The sequence below is a fragment of the Musa acuminata genome, chromosome BXJ3-11 (genome assembly GCF_036884655.1).
Source record: "Musa acuminata AAA Group cultivar baxijiao chromosome BXJ3-11, Cavendish_Baxijiao_AAA, whole genome shotgun sequence".
Lineage (NCBI taxonomy): Eukaryota > Viridiplantae > Streptophyta > Magnoliopsida > Zingiberales > Musaceae > Musa > Musa acuminata.
Window position 1 is genome coordinate 3,732,718 of NC_088359.1, and position 23,410 is coordinate 3,756,127.

General features: G+C 34.7%; 2 protein-coding genes across 3 annotated transcripts in view; both read right to left on the reverse strand.

Annotated features, from left to right (window-relative positions):
- The window catches only part of LOC135652968 (uncharacterized protein At3g06530-like), a 33,252-nt gene extending 18,631 nt beyond the window's left edge, over positions 1-14,621 (reverse strand). Inside the window, exons 1-19 of one of the 2 annotated variants that reach the window (XM_065174366.1) lie at positions 14,338-14,621; positions 14,047-14,260; positions 13,859-13,954; positions 13,644-13,761; positions 13,372-13,545; positions 10,664-10,834; positions 8,284-8,339; positions 8,049-8,138; positions 7,795-7,940; positions 7,509-7,591; positions 7,283-7,411; positions 7,016-7,090; positions 6,692-6,860; positions 5,941-6,080; positions 5,734-5,841; positions 3,408-3,588; positions 1,237-1,337; positions 999-1,148; positions 705-861 (exon numbers count right to left, since the gene is read on the reverse strand). In XM_065174366.1, coding sequence (XP_065030438.1) covers positions 705-861; positions 999-1,148; positions 1,237-1,337; positions 3,408-3,588; positions 5,734-5,841; positions 5,941-6,080; positions 6,692-6,860; positions 7,016-7,090; positions 7,283-7,411; positions 7,509-7,591; positions 7,795-7,940; positions 8,049-8,138; positions 8,284-8,339; positions 10,664-10,834; positions 13,372-13,545; positions 13,644-13,761; positions 13,859-13,954; positions 14,047-14,260; positions 14,338-14,479 — 2,500 coding nt within the window. In that variant the 5' untranslated portion in view covers positions 14,480-14,621. Of the gene's footprint in view, positions 1-704; positions 862-998; positions 1,149-1,236; positions 1,338-3,407; positions 3,589-5,733; positions 5,842-5,940; positions 6,081-6,691; positions 6,861-7,015; positions 7,091-7,282; positions 7,412-7,508; positions 7,592-7,794; positions 7,944-8,048; positions 8,139-8,283; positions 8,340-10,663; positions 10,835-13,371; positions 13,546-13,643; positions 13,762-13,858; positions 13,955-14,046; positions 14,261-14,337 lie in introns of both variants that reach the window. The other variant, XM_065174365.1, reaches the window with a different exon arrangement.
- A 1,619-nt stretch (positions 14,622-16,240) lies between these two features.
- On the reverse strand, positions 16,241-19,021 carry LOC103970411 (uncharacterized). Its single transcript, XM_009384177.3, has 6 exons — positions 18,905-19,021; positions 18,712-18,820; positions 17,528-17,667; positions 16,933-17,295; positions 16,754-16,816; positions 16,241-16,505 (listed from the first exon to the last, which is right to left on the reverse strand). Exons 1-6 carry the CDS (start codon positions 18,971-18,973, stop codon positions 16,269-16,271), a joined length of 981 nt encoding a protein of 326 aa, XP_009382452.2. The 5' UTR covers positions 18,974-19,021; the 3' UTR covers positions 16,241-16,268.
- Between the last annotated feature and the right edge of the window lie 4,389 nt (positions 19,022-23,410).

The following is a 23,410-nucleotide window of genomic DNA, read 5'->3' on the forward strand; positions in this document are numbered from 1 at the left end:
TCTAAAACTTGCATTCAAGCTATTAAAAGTGGAATGGATATTATTTTCCGTTATCCAATCTATTTTTACCCCTAACTTATCAAGTAAGCCTGCACAATGCCATATCATGTGCAGAAGAAATTTATTAGTGAACTCAACTCAGAAGATATCTATTGGTGAACCCAACTCAGAAGAAATCTATTAGTGAACTCAACGCAGAAGAAATCTATTAGGGAACCCAACCCAGAAGAAATCTATTGGTGAACTCATGAGCACACAAGCTTGTCTAATGTTTTTCAGGTGTCAACATCATCAAAAGTTTTTGTATGTGACTATGTTATACAAGTTTGGCACAAAAAAGAGCCTTCAACGGATATATTCCAATGGTTCCAGAATCATTCAGAGTATATCAAGCTATTGGAAGTTTTTCATTTCATTAGCAATAATCCGTCTTATCAGTAGAAATGTAAAGCAAGATAAAAGATTAGCTGAATCCAACAAAGTGAACTGATACCAAAAGCGGAGAAAAAAAAATTAGAAAAAGGGAATGATTTTGAACATTTGCACCATTTTTTTTTCTTTTGGTTGGTGGTGCCACAATGGACTATTTGATATCAGGCTAGCAAAGAACAGTTAAAAAAATTTATCAAGATAGCATGTTAGCTCCATCCATTCATTGCACAATAACCAACTGACTAAATAAAGAGAAGACTAGCATCAGAAACCTTCTTCTGTGAAATATTTCGATAGAAACTCAAAAGGAGATCTGCAGCAATTCATCACCAGAAACTGAATATGACTCCTGAAGAGTTTCCTGGAAGGTGATGTAGTAAAGAAGAGATACAGCTCATCAAGAATATTAAAATTCTCAGCAAAATCTTCCTGTATTGAAAGAAATTATTATGTATTAAGGGCTTGTACATGATCAAGAAAAACAAACTTTAAAACATAAACTGACCACAACTTAAGTTTGGTTCATACTGAACTATAGAACAAAGTTGTTCGCATAAGTCACTAACCAATTTATTATGCTTAGCTGCTTCATTGTATGATTTCAGTATTGTCCAGAAAACACAAATTAGAATATTACAATTCAGTGCTTCAACATCAGCACTAGACAGCTGCTTAACTAATTCCAAACAAGATTTTCCAAATTTGTCCACATTGAACTGCAACACATAAAACTGGATTACGAAGAAACATTCTCAAAATAAAAGTAGTTGCAGAAAAAAAATAAAAAACACTCTAAGGGCATACCTCTTCGGCAGGAACCAAACCTCCTTGCAGCTCCATTTCATGCCACTCATTCTTGAAAGCTAAAAAGCAAGCCTGATATATCTTCAGTGGGCTGCCAAACTCTAGGTATGGAGCATACCCAAGGCAAATTGTTAATCAAGAACTATCAAAAGAAAACATTGTGCTGCTAGTAAGCTCTTAAATTTATAGTAATGACAATCAGAGAACAGTGGTTATTCAGTCAGCAAATTCAATACCTATTACAACAAATAGAACATGACTATTGCTTTGAGTCTTGTTAAGCCCAAATTTAGCCAAATTTGTGCAAGGCCCAATCATTTAATACAGTTCTGCAACTACTCGTGATCTTTTTTTAAGGTGTGAACATGTAGATTTGTCATGTCAACAAGATCAACTAAGGTGCTGGAGAAAATTACTAGAGGAATGACATTTATCTAAGAAGTACAAACAGTTGTGGTCAGTAAGCATTTATCATTTTATAGATCAGTCCATTTTTATCATTAACAAGCAAGTCTTAAAATTACAAGCATCCTTAAAAGACTTTTGGAGTCAAACACATTTTTTTAGTACAATATTTTTCTCTTTTAACAGATCAGTCCCTCATTTTTATTGTTAGAACACATCCAGAATTTCAAATATATTCTTATAGTAACATCATTGAACTAAATTATATATTACTTTTGGTAGGTCAGACAAAGTAATTTATAGCTTAATCCCTACTCTCAACATATATAAAACATTTTCTATTCTTCATCGATTTAGATATTCGTACATTGCTTTTTGTTACTCACACTCGAGTCCTGCTGTAACTTCTTAAACAACTTTTTATCATATCAATAATAATCATGCTTTTCTTTTGGTGATTTAGAGTATATTATTTTACTAATTAGAAGTTTATAAACCCTCTAATTTATATATAAGCATTTAGTATACAAGTTCTTTAATTTTTGTAATATTTTGATTGTCGATTCATACAGCCAAATAACAGGCATCCCGGGTGATAAAGCATCATCCCAGGTCTATAAAGAATGCTTACAAATTAGTTCCCCCTTGCTTCATTGTTTTAAATATTTTCACTCGTGTCTTCCTTTTTGTTAGTTAAGGTGGAATAGTTACGACCACTACTTTTATTATTTGAACAAAGAGCTTCATTTGTAATAACCACTAAGTCATTTGAAATTATGACGGTCTGCAATTACCAACCCTGGATGCACAAATCCTCAGTTTTTACTATTAGCATATAGTCTCGTAATACCGGTTCCTTTTTATCTTTTTCATGAACAAAGTTAGGAAACATCAAGTCTAGTTCACCATAAATTTTAGTAAACAAATTTGTTTTCCAAATTTCAGAAATAAATTATGCTTGTTGCTCACAATAATTTTTTTAGTATTTGGTTAAAAGCGAAAAAAGGTTGACCAAGTGCGCAAAGCTCCCACCATTGGTTAAGATTGGAAAGTGCCAATGTATAGTCTTACCTATGCAAGCAAAAAGGTTGTTTATGTGACTCAAGACCTAATGATCTAAACCGCAAAGAAACAAACTAGACCCAGTCTGCCTGGTCTAAGCTTGCATCTAAATCCTATGAACAATGTGTTGACTTGTTCGTCAATTTCTTTTTTTTTTTCCAAACATAAATATCTTAACTAATATCCAATGGGTCATTAACATAGGTCCCGTCATTTTTATATTTAGACTAGACACATTTCATATCAAGCTAATCGACTAATTAAAAATTACTTTAATTTTTTAACTAGTTAATAAAATGTTTATGTTTATATAAAAGTATATACATATATCTGCTGATCTACCTTTTTATATTAATTTGCATATTTCATGCACAAAGAAACAAGTACAGAAGTCCTAGTAAAGGTACTCAAAAGCTACAAACAAGATAAATGATCATGATTCAGTAAAACGACAAAGATAACAACCATAAAGTGCTTATAAATATAATACTGCACAGTGCTAGCATATATGAAAATATGGTACTTTCTATAATGACAAACAAATAGAGGTCAGTAAATCTTCTGCAATTTCATTATTATTTCTAGAAGGATATAGATTTCTTCCGAACATCGAAGTGTTATAAGTATAAAAGGGAAGGTAAAACTTGAAAAGATAATTATTTACTAAAATTAAAAAAATTGCAGCAAATATTGAACATAGATACCTGCATTTATGATCATCAGTGCCTGGAATATGATGAAGAAAAACAAAGTCTTAGACTGTTTACTGTAGCTGCTGCACTCGATCAACCACTGAATATTCTCTTGAGGGTTTGCAACAAATGTTTCAGCCAAAGCTTTAATAGTTCTTGAATTAATAGAAGCAGCATGATCAAAATGAGGATTCTGCATCAAGTTCATGTGCCCCCAAATTTAGGAAACCTATACTAGTGTGAAAATCGTATAAGAATTTATAACTTATAAGAAACACACAAAGTCACACCCAAGTATGGTTCATGCTTATTTAGTCATTACTTTCTAGTTTATGCAACATAAGTATATAACTAGATGCCATCACATTTCAAGATGTTCTGAACTACCTTGCATCATCACCAATAAGATGCAGCTAATCATAAAAGCCAACAGGTAGAGTTCTCAATTCAACCTAACAGATGTTGGATAAGTGCATGAACAATCACTTCAAGAAACTCACATTGTTATACAATTTGAAGCATAAAAATAATTTTTACTTTGCACTCCTTGGCAATCTATCTGAGTGCCCTATACCATTTTCTAAGTTTGAAATATTCAAGTTGCAATCAACAATAGTTGTCCTAGCCTTCGTTTAATGTCTAATCTTTCTTCAGATATTTAGATCAACCATTTATTAATTAATTGGAACAATCCCATAGCCAGAACACATGAATGATGGGACTTCATCCTACATGTATGCACCATAACTTGGCCAGAATCAATGTAAATACGTAAGAGAAACACCAAACTTTTTCTTGACTGAGTCCATTGCAAATTGTAGTGAGGGCCAATTTAAATTGCAGCATGGATTTATAAGAAACCTTCCAATTTTTAAGACTTATGTCTTCAGAGAACTATGAAAAAAAAAACTAGCATGAGCCAACAAAATCACAAAATTGGGAAGAACACTATAACAAACATAAGTAACACAAAAATAATTATGAGGCACCCCAAGGCCCTCGATGTTGCTCAGAAAATGCATGTCAGAGTCCTGCTTATTCAACAAAACAAGTAGGAAATCATATTAAATGAGGCTCCTTCATTAGTGAGGCATTGAAAAGGTCAGATGCATGCAAGCATAACCAGTATGAGGTGCTAATTCTGTATTTGGCAGCACAATGCCAGGCAGCAAAGAACCAACCTCATTCATTGCATGAAGAACACCTTCGGTTAACAATTATAAAATGTCTTTTATTAAGCAAAACTAGGTAATTAATGTCAAAAAAAACAATTACCAACAATTATCACCTCCCACTTCAGTCAACTATTATTTGTTTCCTTCTTCACTCATAAAACTTAAAACTCCAGGAAAAATGCTTTAATATCCAAGAACTAATCAAAAAGTCTAATTAATCTTAAAGCTAATCCAGTTGACCCTTCTATGTGGATCATGCCAACCATAGTACAATCATAGATAATATCGAAGTACTGCTCAAGTTAATAAATGGCAATGATTTAAAAAGCGCTAAGCGTCAAAAGGCGCCAAGGTCCAAAAACGCCCGAGGCGCTAGGCGCTTGCCCGAGCGAAGCGAGACGCTAAAATATTAAAATATATAATATAATTATTTACAGTATTAAAATCAAAATAATATATCATTAATCTAATAAATACAAATGCATTTGTGCAGGTTCACAGACACTTCACATACTCATTTACCATTACACTATTGCATAATACTATTTAGATTAGCTTCAATAACGGTGGTAAACATCTGATACTCCTATTATTAACTTTCTAGCATTTGAATTTCAACAAAGGAATATCAGTATAACCTAATCCATTAAGTAACCAGCAAATTAGTCCATTTTCCATCAAGAAGAAACAATTACTAATTTACTATTATGTCGCTTAATAGAGCTGTTGTGCAGCTGAAAGAAACCAACTTTTGGCAAATTAGAAGCCACGGGCTGGTAGCCTGATCTGTCCTTCAATTCTGCTCCAATTTATTTTTCAGCTTTTTCTAAGACATCTATCTTTTTCTGTGATAGTAAATTTGATTCTTTACTGTCATGTCATTACTCAAAAAACAATAAGGAATAATCAGGTCTGACATATTTAGTCAACTATATACAACTTTTTTTTGTTTCTATCCAGAACTTTACAAATCACACATTCACATTATCAACATTTTCAATTAAACAATGTTTTAATTGTGATACAGTACAGAAGTAAGCAATCACACTAAGCACAGATGCACGAAACAAGATTCCCTTGCATATCATTACATGATGAAGTACAAAGTGTAATTATCAAATAACAAAGAAACAAAACATGTCAGCCTAATGCATTTTTAATACCTTCATTTGATCAAATTTTACTGAATTGTGTGCAGTAGAAATTTCAGCATAAAACGACCACTTTACTTTATTAACTAGTTCCAAAGTTTTCAAGTTGACCCTCCATGTCTGCAGAATACAAGAGAAGGAAATCAACCTGTATATTTCAAAAGAAAATTGACAAACAACAAGTAAAAACAATGAGAAAATTTTACACAGTGAAAAAACCTTTGGAAGAACAAGGAGCAAAGGGAAAATCATTTTAGCAACTTCTATAGTGTAATCCAAGTGTTGCGACTGAAACTCCAGAACCATGCGTTCAAGACATGACACAGCAATATCAGAAGCTAGAGATGTTTGGGATATATCTGCAGAGAAATAAAATGAAATGCATTTTAGGAAGTGAATAACTAGAAGCACAATGCAACAAGTTATTTAACAGGCAAAGAAAGGGAACTATGTCATGGATTGCAAAACATACATGAAGTTCTATACCTAACAAAACTGCCCATAGCAAAGAGAATACTGCATCTAAGAACAAAAGCAACTAGGAAATGTCATTATCACTCAATATGGCCAAGTAAATTAAGATATGCAAAACAGTGCAGGGAATGTTCGGTCCAAAATAGCACTTCCAGTCTAGACTTGCATAAGACTAGATTCCAGATCATTTGTCATTTTACTTGATTTCTTGGTATGTGTGGCATCATTTTATTGTGATTGATTCTAGGGTATCATGGTGCACTTCTATTAGTCGTATTAATTTATTAATGTCATGTAATTCGTGGAGAATTTATGATGGCTACAGAAGGCATTAGGATTTGTAGTTTGAGAATTCAAAAGCCTCTTTACAATTTTAAAAATTAGCTCACATTAAAAAAAATTAAAAAGAAATCAAGAAAACTTTCATAATAAGAAATAATATACAAGATACAATTCCTTGCACGAAAGACTGTGATCCACAACAAAATGTACTCACTTTTATTGAATATGCTGGTGCATCTGGAAAGTACATGATCATAAGCTTTGAGGAGACAAGGCGGACTTGCAATTCTGGCCAGTCCATCTATAGACAAAGCTGCTCTTACAACACTTAAATCTTCATCATGTAGCGCACGCACTATCGCATCTTGTACGTTCATAAGTTTCTGCAGTATGGTTAAAACAAAAAAGTAAAAAAGAACTGGATAAAGACCCTGCCAAGCTAATTCAGTGGAACTAAAATAATGGCTAGAAAATTTTAAAAACAAAAAAGTAATCGCAAAAGCAAATACTCGGTATCACTACAACCAAGGGAAACCACCTTAGGATCAGCAGCTATAGTTTTCAGAATTCCAGATGCAGCTATATTTGACAAAGTGGCTTGACGAACCACAGCCTGGACAGTGTACAAATAGTTAAGCATCCTCAATAAACTCTAGAATAAGATACCATCAGTCCACTAAACAAAAGTAAGACTTAGTAAAACACAAAATCTGTACAAAATCTCAGACTTGAAGCAATAACAAACGACTACAACTGAAAACTTAAATGAACAGATGCATACTACTGGTATCACATAATATTATACCTTGGGATGTTCCAGCAAAAACCATAATTTTGAATCAGAGATCTCTGATGGCATGTCCAATGCTCCATCAAACATCAGACAGAACCTTTGCACAATGTTTTCTTCATCCTTTAGGTTCATTCTAGAGTTCTGAAAAAATTAATACAGAAATCTTATACCATTGGGAGAAGAAACCAGTGGATGAAGCAGAAGAAAGAAATGCAACCCATAAGACGAATCCACAGACCTCGAGAAATTTCCGAATTGCTCCACGCAGTTCACATGGATAATGCTTGTTGAGCACATTAAGAATTTTCTTTCCCCAGTTACCTGAGGCAAAGGCAAAATTAGCACAAACAGGTCCACAGCATTAACAAAAACACATGTTGCCAAGCAAAATGACCTAAATATTCTGAATGTGATCTACTCAAAATAGCCAGAATGTCACGGAATCTATGAGTTCATACAAATTATGTGCTCCAATTGCCTGCTTCCTATCAATATACATCCACAACTTGCAAAAAAAATCATACCTGCTTCATGTGGATCTGAGGTATCCATCCTTTGTGACAACTTCATGCAACTTGCTAGCACCTTAGACACAATAATTTCAACAAGATCCTTTGATGGAAGAGCCTCAATCATAACAAGCAGAGTATCAAGCAAGGAATCCTCGGACCTACTGGAGAAAACCAGAAAAACAATTTTCTAGACTTATAATCATAAAGAAGGATCAAGGAAACTAAATGTTATATAAATAAATAAATATATATATATATATATGCACCTGTGCTCAACCAATGACTCCATGTAAAGTTGAAAAAAACCCCAAATATTGAACTCATTATACAAGCCAGAAAGTACTCCAGGAAAGTCCCTTCGAAGAACAGCAATCAATCAGTAAAGAATCAGCATAAAGGAGTAAAAAATTTGAAAGCATTCTTCTAGTGACTGTATTCGTAAAAGAAACATGTCATGCATGAGATAAAGAAAAGGCTTACGAAAAAAAAATCCTTTAATACCTTATTTCCCGTAAAATCATCACAGTTTTCTTTGGTAGCATCTGTTTGGACTGTGACTGAATGAAATAAAACCAAGCAAACACATTAGTTTTAAGCATCAAGCATGAGATAAAGTAAACTGCAGTACAGGTACAAAACATGAGAATGAAGAACAAAATGATACTAACATTGTACAATGCAAAACAAAGGAAAGAAATAGAACAGTAATCATACCCTAAAGTAACTAAATCATAGATCTTAAAGAGTAGAACGAGCCATATTTTCAAGTTAAAATTCAGTTAGTCATATTTGTGATCACCTAAGGACACTAAGATATGTTATTTGCTTAACACATCAGACACAATGCAGACTACCATGGCCGAGATACACCTCAGAATCAACATGTGACAACACATTTATTGAAAATTATAGACCTCAAACTCAAAGCATGTGAGATGGGACCTTTTCAGTTTTCACTATTATTTATCAACAGACATGATCATCAAGTTACAATAATTAACAACATAAATTACGTTTGAGTCAAATTGATTATTGATCTACCCACTATTGCAAACCTTGGGACCAACAAGTTTTAAGGATAACTATTATCAGTAGGTCTTCAAAAGCTTCCACTTAAAGATCAAATTCCCACAGTGTTTAAGTGGTCAAATTCCTCCACAATATAAGACAAGCTCCAAAGTCTATAAGTCTTTAAGTACAGTTCCAAGTTTAGAAAATTTATAATTTTGTGTTTCAACACAGCATCCAGTAGAAAATGAATATGGTTGTTACTTGTTAGCATTTCCAAATTACATGCCATGACATAAATTATATAACTCCAGAAACAAATTCTTTTGCAAAATATTGAAAAACCAATTAAGCAAATCATGTGGACTTAGTACAACATAGTTTTATACAAGGTTTGAAGTTCAGAATAACCTGTACCAGTCCATGGGTAGACCTGGTACACGTCCGGCTCGCACCGGTTCACCAACAAATTATATGCCAGTATATCATACTGAGACGGGTCTCACATGAACTACGAAAGACGTGACTAAGGTCTCACATCATTCTTAAAGAGTCTGGTTAAATAAATAATATAATGGACTGGACGGGACCATCCAAAAATGGATGATCCATGTCCTGGTTCATGCCAGGACCGGAAAATACCAACCTGTACATACCCGTCCAAGCAAAACATTAAACCATGGTTTTATAAAGTGTCCTAGAGTTGTACATACAAAGATATGAACATAAATAGAGAACTTACCTCATGAATCAGATACCAAAAATCATCATAAATTCATAATTATGCAACCCTAACTACGGACCATGGACTGTCCCAACCGCAAAAAACCCACCTTATATAGAAAAAATTTCCCGATAGGACAGAATTAACTCGAGACTCTAAATTCCTCAAAAAATAATTATCATAATAGACAGCATTAGTCTCATAATATAATCAAATATCATCTTTCCTATATAAGAAAATTATAATAATTAACTCATCATCAAATATTAAGTTCTTCCAGCCAACTGTTTACTCCAGAGACATTAGAATCCGGTCTCAAACACTAATATTCCAAGAAGTTTGACATTCAAATGCTTTTTAAAAGAAATCCTTTTTTTTTAGAATGAATCAATTGCGCAATGAAAAAAAAAAGATCCATGTAGTTGATCCCAAACAGTCAAGACATTACATCTTGTTGCAGTAGTTCTTGCTGTTGAATGTATCAATTGATTATATTTTGACAATTTGACTATTGAAAGAATTGGCCAAACTCAAAGAAACAAATGCAAAAGCCAATGTGAATAAAAAGTTCCTTCAGCCATGGTTTTTGTTCAAGAAAAGTACAACACAGAATAATATATATAATAAGCCTAGATGCATTTTGGTCCAGCAAATATGCTGTTGTGAACATGATCACAACAAACACCAATAAGACAATGATAATAACCTTAGTTTGTGGTATTTGCAAGTTGTAACGTTTTTTAACTATTGTACAAGAATAATGCACCACAGAGACTAGTACAGAGAATAAGCCCAGATGTAACTTGGTCACTGTAACTTGTTGAATTTGACTAGATATCAAAATTGAAGGATCTAAACAATTCACAAGCATGATATGAAGTGGTTTAAGCCTAGTTATTTTTCACAAAAGAAAGAGCAAAGGAGGAGCTTTCCAACTTTTTTATAGGTGGAATGAAGGTTTTTATATTTGACCACATTTTCAAAGGAATAGAAAATATTCAAATAGATATCTTACTCTTTGTAAAATATATTCACATCTTTCTAATTGTTGGATAATATTTTTATCATGTTCATCAATTGTTGCACGATAAAGCTCCTGCAAGTTAAATGTAAGCCAAACTAATGATCATGATATATCAGGATGTTTACCTGAACAAGGGTAACTAAAGCCATTATTATCACACGAAGCCATGGCAAGTCCACTGACTGATTTGCATCACATTGAGCCATCCTTGCAATGAAGAATATCAAACTCTGGATAAGCTTAGAGGATAATGTTGCTCTAGTAGCTAGTAAACCAACTACCATTAGAGCAGCAGCCTGCAAAAGCATAATACTACTTGGTCAAAGCTGAAGTCCAAGCATGACCCAAATCCAACAATAAATATCTGAATCACACAGAAGGAAAAAAAAAAAAAGAATTCCAGATGTACTAAAATAAAAGAAGAAAATATTAAAACGTAAAAAAAATTTAGATCCTATACAACTAGCTCAATGAATTGAGAGCATTTTACAGCAAGACAAGTGTCAACTCTTAAGACAAGCACAGAAGTGAATCTGATAAGTATCGATATTTGTATGGAAGAAAGAAACCACTAGAGAATTATCTATATATTGCTTCCAGTTGCATGAAAATTAGATATTTCATTATCCTGAATGTCCCAATAGAAAACTAGGGATATCAAATGTTGGTCGAATCTATCTTGGAAGATCAACAGAGGAACACTTGTGAACTAGCTGGTCCTTCAAAAAGTCTCTCATGTAGAATAATAGGGAATCCTAAACAGGCATTAAGCAGGTTCTGTTTTTACTGGCTCAATGAAAATAAACAGATGAATGTATGATCAGATGATATGCATGGTTATTAGCTAACATAAAATGCTCTAAATCATTTGTCCAAGTTCTTAACTATAAGACCTAATAAGGATAGAGTATCTGGTTAAGTGCACATTTGCTTGGTTAGAAATGATGAAGGCGCACTTTTTTTTCTGAAGTAAGCAACTTCAAGTCATTTAGTACATCAAAGACCACTCATACGGCGCTTATATCCAATTTGAGAATACTCCATGGAATCAAATATATTGAACTACGCTTGATACCAGGTTCAGCAGAACCATAATGATGACCAATCCAATTGAGCTTCAGGTGAATGAGTAAATGTCAGATCAACAAATCAACCAAATAGACTGCAATTTTAATAAATATACATTAAAAATTAGAAAAGAATAATAGAATAGTTGGACTTTTTCTGGACCAATCGGTTTCTATATTCAATTATTACAAGAATCACCATCAACTATCCATCTATCTTTTGTTGTAAATGCTTAGGGAAACCCATGAAAACAAACTGTAGCAACTTGATGATAGATTGAACATCTTGTTCTACATCTTGTCGATTGTTCTTAGAAAATTCATTTGCAATATCTTTATCGCACAACTTCCATCATCAATAGTCAAGTCATCCATGATGATGTATGAACACTTTGTTTAAAGACTTCTTAACAATATAATTATATTGTTCTTCTCCAATTTTAGAAGCGGAATCTCTTCCACTGTAATCATCGTATTCATCAAAAAGGATGCAGGTTTTTGACAATACTCTTAAAATCTTCAACTAGAGCCGTGTGACTCATCACTTCATCACAGTATGCTATGCATGATATAGAACTGCAATACCCTTCAACACATGCAATCTGGGAGCAATTAGCAATCCTACAGATTATTCATGGAATAGTACCCCCATTTAAGGTCATTGGATTTCCAATAATTGATGGTCTTCGTAAGAGTACCAATTGAATATCACCAATAGACAACTCGCTCTAATACTAACAAAATAGAGTGAGCGCATTTGAAGAAATAACACAAACCAAGTACAATTTACATAATTTCTTTTGACAAAGGGTCGATCTCATGGAGAACAGCAAACTTTAATAATGGTTAACAGAAAACCTATCAATATACTAATTATAACGAAGTAACAAGATGAAAAAAATCAATTACAAAACTACAGATCAAAGAATGAACAGTAGATAATTTAAGAAAAGAATAAATTGGAACAAAAAGAAGAAAGAAAGAGATTAGAAAGATATGGCTATAAAGTATAAACCAACAAAGAAGTCATTGATTCATCTATTACCAATTACAAGAAGAAAAAAAAATTCAAGTACGCACAATTTTCTTACATATACAGTAGCTGAACCTTTTCAGACATTAACTTTTGAGAAGATTACTTTCACTCTTTTTCTTTTGTGTGAAAAAAACCATGATCCCACAAGAACCCATGATAACTAACTTGTAGAACTCTCTAAATCATATCTTAATGATCATTAATTCTCCTATACCAACACCTAAGAGAAAATCTCTTACTGCAAATACAACTCAAAATAGTTTTGATTTAAAGAATCCCTGAAAAGTAACAAAATTTTATACAGTGGTATAGTATCGACTTCAATTACAGGATTAACTCTTAACAAAAGAGAAAACAAGTCACAACTTTGAACTTAGCAAACCTGCCGGCTAGATATTTATCATTACATTTGAAATCTAATTGCTTTATGTGTTATTTCAGAGCGATTTACATGTTCATCTAATTCATGAATCAGAGTCATACATGTGAAGTCCAATTTGTCCTTGGACTTCTCACCAATTCTTCAACCCGAAAATCACAATGAATGGAAAAAAACAATCTTCAATGAATTCTGGAGTGATACTTGGAAAACATATTAGGCATGGACTCTAATGCCAACAACGGCCACTTCTAAGTTGTGAATAGAAATGCCAATCGGATCATCTGTGACAAGCAGGACCAAGGAATGGAAAAGGGTAAAACCATAAACAATTTTCTGTTCAAAACTTACCTTGTGATCCTGATTTCCACTCATAGCAGGGTTAAGCCCATTAAATACAAATCCCAAGACCCTCTGTACGGTATCAGTGTCCAGCTTAGGGATGGCACCCAAAGCCTCCACAGCAACTGCAGTACAAAAGCAAATAACAGGTCTCGAATGTTGAAACTCTTTTGTTGGAGATGCCTGCAAAAGTAGGAGGAACAGTAGTAAATCTAAAACAAAGATGCACTGTGTGAAAGGTATGCAGTGAAAGGGATGGGAAAGATATTGAAGTTACGAACATAGTTGCACAAAGTCTCCAAAAGCCCTTTATCACGAACGCACTGTTGCACGATGACTTGCCTTGGTGGAGGTGCACCTGAAGCCTTGACACCTTCGAGAAACAACCACTTGCTATTTCTGAACAAAATTTCAGAACAGAAAAATAACTAAACTGGGACGAGAGGAAGCAAGCAATAATGGTAAGGCAATAGAAAAAGCATCAGCTGATCCGAACCCTAAATCCAGCAATTGGACAATGCGAACAAAAGTTTCCGTGTCATGGAACGGTAGTGCACAGAGAATCAGTTCGTCCAGATTGTATATATGAACTCTGCAATTACCCAAATGAAGCATACCGAGTTAACTGAAGTTACACGACTAAAAAGTAGAATTTGATGGGGAAATTATATAAGAAAACCATACAGGTATCGGCGGATGAGATATTCAAGCGTCTTGAGAGCAGCATGGAGCTGCAAGTACCCAGAAAGCAACCGGAGGTACGAGCATATGGACCTGTTGACCTTCTCTTCTTCCTTAGGAACCATCTTCTCCCTATTCAACTCGAGACTAGTCTGGCTAAAAAGAGAGTCTTTGTAGCTTCTGAAGCGAGTATCCAACTCGATAAGGACCTCCAACCCTAAAATTCAAACCCCTAACCATGAGAAATCAACAGGGAACAGAAAATCAAGAAGCGGGGAGGGGAAGCGATTGTACCTGACAGCGCTATGGGGAAAATTGTTTTGAGATCGATGTCGGAAGCCGCTCTGGAGTCGAAAAGAACGGAGGGGCGAATCTGCGCCTCCGAAGTCCCTCTGAGGACGGAGCGGATAGCCTGGAGTTGGGCGGCGATCGACATGGTTGTCGGAGGAGGAAGAGAAGAGGAAGGATCGACGATTTGGCGGTGAGAAGCTCTTCAGAACAGGAGAGGAGGGTTTTGGAGCGTCGAACCGCCGCGAATACCCTCTCTCTCTCTCTCTCTCTCTCTCTCTCGGCTTTAAAGGTTAAACCCTAAGCCTTGGGTTTCGGAGTCCTGTCATTAAGCTTTTAACCCGGACCGGACCTGTCGGACCGGAAAACTCATGAACCGGACCTACAATCGGGTCGGTTCAGTAATCAGATGTTTCGAATGGTAAAAGGACTAAAGTACTCTTAAAACCCCTTAAATAAAGTTTTGTTCCAATAAAATTACCAAGATATTTAATTACATGTCATATTTCTTTCTTCATAATTTTTATTAATCTCTATCTAAAATTTAATATATTTTTTTATTAGAATATTAATATTTATTTCAGTTATTAAACTATTTTGTTTATGATATTTACAATTTTCATTTCATTTAATTCTGTATGACATTGCTTTCTTCATTTGTACATTACTATCTATACTAAATCTAATGTTTTTCTTTTTTGTTTATCATATATTAATCTATATTTCCGTTATTAAAAGAAAATTCTCATGCATTAATCTCTGTCTGAAACATAGTTATATAAAAATAAAAATGCACACTCTAAATTGGTTTTGTTTACTAATTAGATCATCTAAAGGAATTTGAATGCTCTTATTTTTTATTTACTATCAAATATGCTATATCATAAATATAACTCATTTTGATGTTTGATAGGGGAGGGTGTGTTTTCATTGATGTCAAAGTTATTGATGCCTATAGATCCACAATTTGTAGTAACATAAGGCTATTGGAAGAAAATTCTTGATTAATAATGATTTTTATTAAATCATTTATTGTTCTAAAGTTATCGCTTATTTTTTTTGAAATGATTGTATGATCTTTATATCGAAAAACATCAACCACTTGTGGTTGGGTAAATAGGGATATTACTTATTATTATGTCGTGAAATATGAGGGAGAGGGAATGAGTTTTCATGTATTAACGAATATTTGTATATCTATTGTTAGATAACAAAGTGTGTTCAGGGTGACTCCTGAAATGTTGTAGACGCTCTTATTTGATCTAATATCATATTTATATCCTTCTAAATATTAACATCCTTCACAAACACTCTTTCCCGTTAATATTTATTTTAGCAAAATTTCAGATTAAAGACTCTAAAAATGGTCGATGTTAACTAATTTAAGTTTCAAAAATATATTTGTTATATTTTAAATATTTTTAACATCATAATATTTTTAAAAATAATATTAATATCAATCTAATAGTTTAATAGATTTACAAGGATGTTATCACCTGCCACTATTGGAATAGACAACAGTGACAGCCAACTCATATACAAGTCTTCTTTTCTAATTTGCAAAATAGCTTGTGCAGATTTATTATGCACGATGATAAATACATTTTATTTTATATCGGTTGAAGAGTAGAAAAACGAAAATCTTTTAAGAGTCAAAATCACCTCGAAAATTTTTTCGGGAGTAAAATGCATTTTTATTAATAAGGATAAATGATGATTTATTAATGGAAGACGTTTGCCCGATGTAAGTAAAATGCATTTTTTATTTTTTTTTGCTATTTTCTTATTTTATATGATCAAGTGAAGGAGTATTTAATTATAAACATGAAGAGATAATTACTGTTATTTTCTTAATGTATCGCATTCTTTAAGTCAGCTTTTTCATGTGGAGTTGGTATCAAAGAATTGATTTGTGAGTCAAAAAATATTGCCTTGATTCAGTAAAATGCCAGTTTACATTTACTCACACTGTGGGTCCTGCCGAAGCTGGCGGCTGGGCAACCTTCAGGTGGTTCCAAGCTTTCGTTGTTGTAGTTTACAGACATGAGACAAAGTCCTTGTGGTGGAGCTGATAATGCAACCTTTGCAAGCTCTTTCCGGTCCCGAGCTGCCATGATCTTTGGTACAACATCAGGAGGCAGTGCTTCCCTTCCAATCTGAAGCAGCAAAGCTACCTGCATATGTACAACCACGAATGTTATTAGATGCCCTACCCAAGAAAGATATCCAATAAGTCTGACACACAATCCCTGAAGAAAGAACACATGGTAGAACATTCAAGTGTGGAGTACAAGCTCACAGGTAGATGGACTTTCTATAATAATGATATGTTGGATGCATGACTTCCTGAATGAGAATTACAAGCTCTTAACCAATTTTTCTTTATTTTTCTCAGAATAACAAGCTGTTGAATGAGAATCACCATGTTCCGCACTTGTCTGAATAAAAAACCAGTACCCTCAACCTCGAGCAGCAAAAGAGCATCCTGGGAAATGCAAGATTTCATAGCGAGTTTAAATGGTACGTAAAAGAGCCATTTATAATCAAAGCAGGGCACAATCTGCATAAAACAAGTCTGTGGTCTGTAGTGGACATAATTACCAGTTCAGTGATGTCGAATCGGAAGATTTCTTTCACTGGATTACCCAAGCGATCGTTGTGTGAGGCATTTGCAAAAGATGAGAAGTCATGCTTCCCAACAAAATATGCTGCAGCTTCTCTCATGACAACTGGATTGAGTTTATAAGAACTATGATATGCATAAAGAGACCGAAAAGGATCCATAACCGGATAATTGTATATCTTGTATTGATAAGTCTTGCTTTTTGTGGAGAAACGAGCATGAAATTCAGGACATGCTGCACTAATTTCTCTCACTCGGATTTCCGGAGGTAGAAGCCCATTCAATGCAGCATGAAGGGTATCCAAACTGTCGTACATGAAAGGCGTAATGAAGTGTGCAACCTGAATAAAGTGGAAGCAACATATATTCTCATGTGATCGCCTCAAGTATAAAACCTACGATATGTTTGATGATCTGATGACTGATTGAACTTTTTGTGAGTTAAGAGGTTAATTGATGGATATCAACGCTTTGGTGAATATAATATATTACTTCATGATATCGACAAAAACAGTGTGAAAAGAATGTAACAAAAAGAAAGGACCATAGCAGCATTAATTAAGATGACCAAACCTGACCCCAGGCATGGACACCAGCATCGGTCCTGCTTGCACCAACCAAGCAAAGGTCTTTTCGATCAAGCTTTGTGATGCACGTTAAGGCATTTTCTATGAGGCACTGTATTGTTGGTGGTGACTGTTGATATTGCCAACCTGAAGTGTAATTTTAGGTTATGCCAATCAGATAAATATTCTTTTGTTTAATAGAAAGATACATTTTAAGCACAGATAAATAACAGACCCAGTTCACTGTCATTTTGAGGAATGCACAACAGAGTAGAACAAAAGGATATTAGCTATTTAAGCTACTAATTCATCCTTTGTCTGATAGAGACATGGCTTGTTTTTAACCAAACACAAGACATTATACCATCACGATTCGAAAATATTGCAGATACACAGGAAAAAAACGAATTTTACCAATATTTGAAATGAATTGTAGCAAGGATACTATGGTTCGAAAATAACACAACTATGACAACCATCATGTACAAAATGTAAAATTGTTCAAAACAAACAAGCATGAGAAATACCAAGCCCCAAATGAGACTTGCATATAATATATCCAGTTCGTATCAGGAAAAATTCATGCCTGAAATGTAAAACGGGCAATCCCCTCCACCAAGCCATTTGCCAAGAACGTTGCTATATAACTTTCAAGTACAAGCGCAATGGTTTCTACCTTTCAATTTCTATCAAAATCTAGTATTCCCCATGGTTAGCATCTTAGAACAAAATAGTGCACCAAGTCAACTGCCTGGATCTACAGTACGCTTAGATCAATATTCCTAGTCATCCATCACGGCCACCATCCCCGAAGAAGAAGCATATCCTCCAGAGTAACAATCCGGGATTTCCCATGATCAGATCTGTGACCTAAAATGTCAACCCATATCGACATTATACAATTTTCAACTTTTTGTCAAGATAGGTGATGGAGCGAACACACGAAATGCAAGGGATGCGAGATATGAGGGCACAGACATTTCGTCAAACAGATTAAAGGCCCTTCCTTTTGCGGCTTTCTCCTCCACTATGTTCATACACACCAGCACAATCCTCTCAGTATAATTATGTTTCAATCAACGCAATAAAATCGTCGACCCTCAACATTCGTCAACACAAATCAAGCTACAAATAAAGTTATTATTCGGAAAGAAAAACACGATCCAAGAAGCCAAGAAGGTCGGATCGGACCTGCGAACTTGGTGCCATCATAAGCGATGACCATGCGCCACTTGTGAGGGCCAGGAAGCGCCACCCGGGCCGGCTGCGTCTGTTCCTCGGATACGCCATCGCTCACATGCTGTCGTGGATACGATGATTGAGCTCCAAAATCGAAAGAGAGAGGAAAAGGGGGAGAGTTTAGAGGAGGAAAACGAGCTAATACCGAGCTGTACGAGAGATATACGGCGCGAAGAGGAGAAACTGCAGCGAAGCCTACGGTCGCAACACCCATCTCTATCCACTTCCGCCGTTAATTAAGTGTCGAATAAAAGGGTGAAGCGCCCCAAATGAAAACATCCGTACATACATATACATAATAAATTAATTTCCTTATATATATACATATACATATATATGTATATATTTTATTTATTTATTTATTTATTTTTATATTTGACACAATTCATTGAGAAAATTTCAAGTGAGCTCGTCGTCGGCCAATGTTATTGAGAAAAAACAAAAGTAATTACTTCACTTATTCTTCTTGTTTTAAGTAGATTCACACCCCCGAGAAGATATGTATATATATATCATTCGTCTTTCCTTTTTCAATTCGGCTGACTACACTTATTAGAAAACTCGAATGAGAGTTTTCTTGCTTTCATTGAATCTTGATTTATGGCGTATATATATATATATATATATATATATATATATATATATATATATATATATATATATATATATATATATATATATATAAAACATATGACATAAGTATTTTCTTAAAAAATATATATATAAAAGTATTTATCCTAAAACTATTTTTTTTTTATCATCCCTTTTATCCTTTTATAATATAACTAATTCAAAGAACATGAGGAACCAAATTACTTATATATTGCATCTACTGAATCTATGATATGCAAATAGGCAATTGGTAGCATTACTCTCTAAAGAGTATTCATATTGTACAGAAGATTACACTGCCCTATGTTTTTAGTCATCCTTTCATTCATCTAGATTACTCAATACCTCACATCCAGGTGGAGGACATTGGTCTCTTTCAATGCTTTAAGCCAAACGAAGGATCAAGGCAACTTTTGTGGCCAGCAACATGGAAAGGAACTCCCAATGCCATTTGGCTTACAGTTCTTTGGGAGGCAAATCAAATCCAGTGAACGAAAAGCAAAACAATGAGAGGATCTTCTTTTACTGGGAGGCTCACGGCTCTCTCTCTCCCACCTGCCATTTTCTCGAACACCCATGTCCTTACAAGGCCATGGCTCACATGTTCTACCTCAATCGCCTGAATAATGTTGGCAGCAGTAATGGTTGGCAGGTTTCTGTATCTTTCAGCTATCCTTCTGCCACTGCAACACAACCAAGAGTGCCATGGATGCCTCGTATAATTATTACTGATGACAATAATTATCAGTCATCATTAGCTTTGATGGCTGGAGCTGATAATTTACAATGGCAGATTGAAACAGTCATGGCCACACTTCTCCTACCATACACTTGGATATTAGAAAGGACTAATTTTGAGTATAGATTAAATGAATTAATTGATTGATCAAAATATTTATATTAAAATTAATATTAATACACTTATCAGATCTCCATTTTCAATATGAGACTAATCGAAAATTTATAATTTATGTATATTATACCAAAATTTTATCTTTTTCTAATATTCACAAAAAACATAAAAGAAACTAGAGTGTCTATATATTTAAGGAAAAAGAAATGGAAAGAAAAACAATTTATTTGGTTCAGATATAAAGAACTGTCATGAATCTGAGTCTGTTGGAATGAGTTGTTATCATGATTTATATGATGGCCATATTGGTGAATTATTGTTGACTATGACAACCAGAATTGTGCTCATAAAGCTACAGCTTGAAAGCTCACCTCTCTCTCTCTCTCTCTCTCTCTAATGGAAAGAAAACCAATTTATTTGGTTCAGATATAAAGAACTGTCATGAATCTGAATCTGTTGGAATGAGCTGCTATCATGATTTATATGATGGCCATATTGGTGAATTACTGTTGACTGTGGCAACCAGACTTGTGCTCACAAAGCTACAGCTTGAAAGCTCACCTCTCTCTCTCTCTCTCTTTCTCTAATGGAAAGAAAGCCAATTTATTTGGTTCAGATATAAAGAACTGTCATGAATCTGAATCTGTTGGAATGAGTTGCTACCATGACTTATATGATGGCCATATTGGTGAATTACTGTTGACTGTGGCAACCAGACTTGTGCTCACAAAGCTACAGCTTGAAAGCTCACCTCTCTCTCTCTCTCTCTCTCTCATAGTCTGAGCGTATGTGAACACTTGTCTTGGCTTTTTACGATCTACATCTGCAATGGACAAACGTCTGTGGGCATTAAAGCGATATGGTCTGTGATTGCAGCACTTCCAACTACAGCAGAATATGTTCTCACAACGTGAATCTCACGAGCAATATATGTGGAGGTCAACGAAGGAGGCTATTCACAGTCATTTTTCTCTCACTTCACACTGATCCTAACGCGACACGATTCGGTCCAACGAGCACTGAAAACAAGCCCTCAATTTGGTGGATCGAAATGGCGTAAGCGTCAACTTCAAATGCTCATAAATTAAAGCTAAGTCTCTCCATGTTTGCTTTCCATGGTCTCCATCAGCCCCCCCCACATGTTGCGTTTGATCGAGGAAGAAGAAGAAGAAGAAGGCAGCTCTAATATTAAATGGGATGCGTGATGCCACGCCACAAAAGACATGGACCGTGCAAATCGGCCATTGATGTCGGGTGCAATCATCTCAACGTGCTATGCATGGAGCTGTCACGTACGAAGACTTGTGTGTTCCTTTTCGTGTTCTTTTCCCTTGATGATGCACTTCATCACGGTGTCTTGTCGATAGGATCAAGTGGGTTCAAGACGTTTGGTGCCAAGGAATCCAACATCTCCGTTTGGTATTGCTTGTTTCTCTTAGTAGCTTGCAAGGAGTTGCATCTGTAAGCATCTTTCCGGGTCAGATGGGGACATGCTTCCAATGGTAGGAAGAATTAAACTATACAAGCAAGATTTTTGGGCTAGTGAAAAATTATCAACATTAAAAGTATTAAACGATGTGTGGGAGGTTTTCACTTTTTTGACTTTAAAAAAAATTTATGAGAATTATAGTCAAAGAACACATTCGTTTAGGAATAAAAAAAATATTTTTATAAATGATAAATTTCTTAAATAATATATTGATATTACTCAATTCTCCGTGCTTACGATATTTTAATACATGTCTCGTCACAATCACTTGTAAAAATAGAATATGATATATTTTGATGTAAAATGATAGAGTTATAATTTATACCTTAAGACAATTAAAGAATTATGAGAAAAATTAACCAACTCATTATTCTGAATTGATAACTATAGTATTTACTATAAAAAAAAAATTAATTAACGACATTATCATTGTGATAACTATAGTTTAAAATACTTTCTTACTAAAAGAAGTAAAACATGAGACAAAGGAGAATACTGTAATTGACATAAGATTATAATTATATGATTAATCAACATCCAAATTAGTAATGATTTATATCTAAAATGTGCACCATGCATCTCTTAGTTTCTTTTTCCCTGTCACATTTGTGCGTTTGGAAACGTCTATATGATGGCAAAATAAATGGCACCGACAGGTAGTAAAGAACATGGACATAAAGGACAGTGTGTGTACGAGTATTCGATGATGATTCTTTGGAGAAGGCAAAAGTACAAGAATGGCAGGTGCTAATAAATGAGACAGATAGTTCTAATGAATCCATATTGGATAGTTTTAATGAACTTAAGTCTGTTAGATCCAAATATATGACTCCTTAAATCTTCTAAAAATTTCTTTCATTTATCTTTTTTTCTTCATTTAATTCTATTTTTATGTATATCGACTCTAATAGGATGCTAATGATGAGTTTGAGTTAAACCAATCAGCATTAACCTAAAAGTTTTCTGTCAAAACACATATGAAACGTAGAAATTGGTGCATTAAAATATTCTTAATATAATACAAGATCTATGGTATCGAAGCGTACCGTCCGTACGTACCGATCCGACAGGTTACCGGTACGTGAACCGTCCGATACCGTTACAGTGTTATAGTACTATACTGACAGTGCTATAGTACTATACTGTAGCATTACTAGTATGAAAAAAAATAAAAAAATATTCGGTATACTAGGGTGTACTGTTCGGTATGCCCTAATGTACCACCTGTTACACCGGTACCGTACCGTATCGAGCTCGGATCGAAACGTCGATACGGTACGATACAGCGAACCTCGATATAATGATAAAATATTTTTTCTTTTTTATATGATTATTTTATTTATAATAATCAAAACCATCAGTTTCTTCAATTGAAAGACGAGAGAGCATAGGACGAAAAAAAGGAGCTCAAAGGACGCAACAATGAGAGCATCCACCCGCCGATGACTGCGTCTCCGAGTACTCGAGGCTCTTTCCGTCCGCCACCCTCTCCTCCCTGACTTCGCCCTCGCACGCCCACTCCAACACTTCATGCCGTGGAAGCAATCTCCCTCTCTCATCGTCGTCATCCTCCTCCTCATTATTATTATTATTATTACTTGCGATGTCGCAGCCGTTCCACCTAATCCATCTCTCGCGTGAAACGTGCACGCCAGCCTCCTCCTCCTCATGTGTTCATCTTCACGTGACATATATAT

Coding starts and splice junctions, on each gene's coding strand:
- LOC103970411 (XM_009384177.3), bottom strand. CDS start 18,973: ATGGGTGTTGCGACCGTAGGCTTCGCTGCAGTTTCTCCTCTTCGCGCC. Junction 17,296..17,527: donor GTGTCCATGCCTGGGGTCAG/GTTTGGTCATCT, acceptor CACTTTATTCAG/GTTGCACACTTCATTACGCC. Junction 16,506..16,753: donor TCAGACAAGTGCGGAACATG/GTGATTCTCATT, acceptor GTACATATGCAG/GTAGCTTTGCTGCTTCAGAT.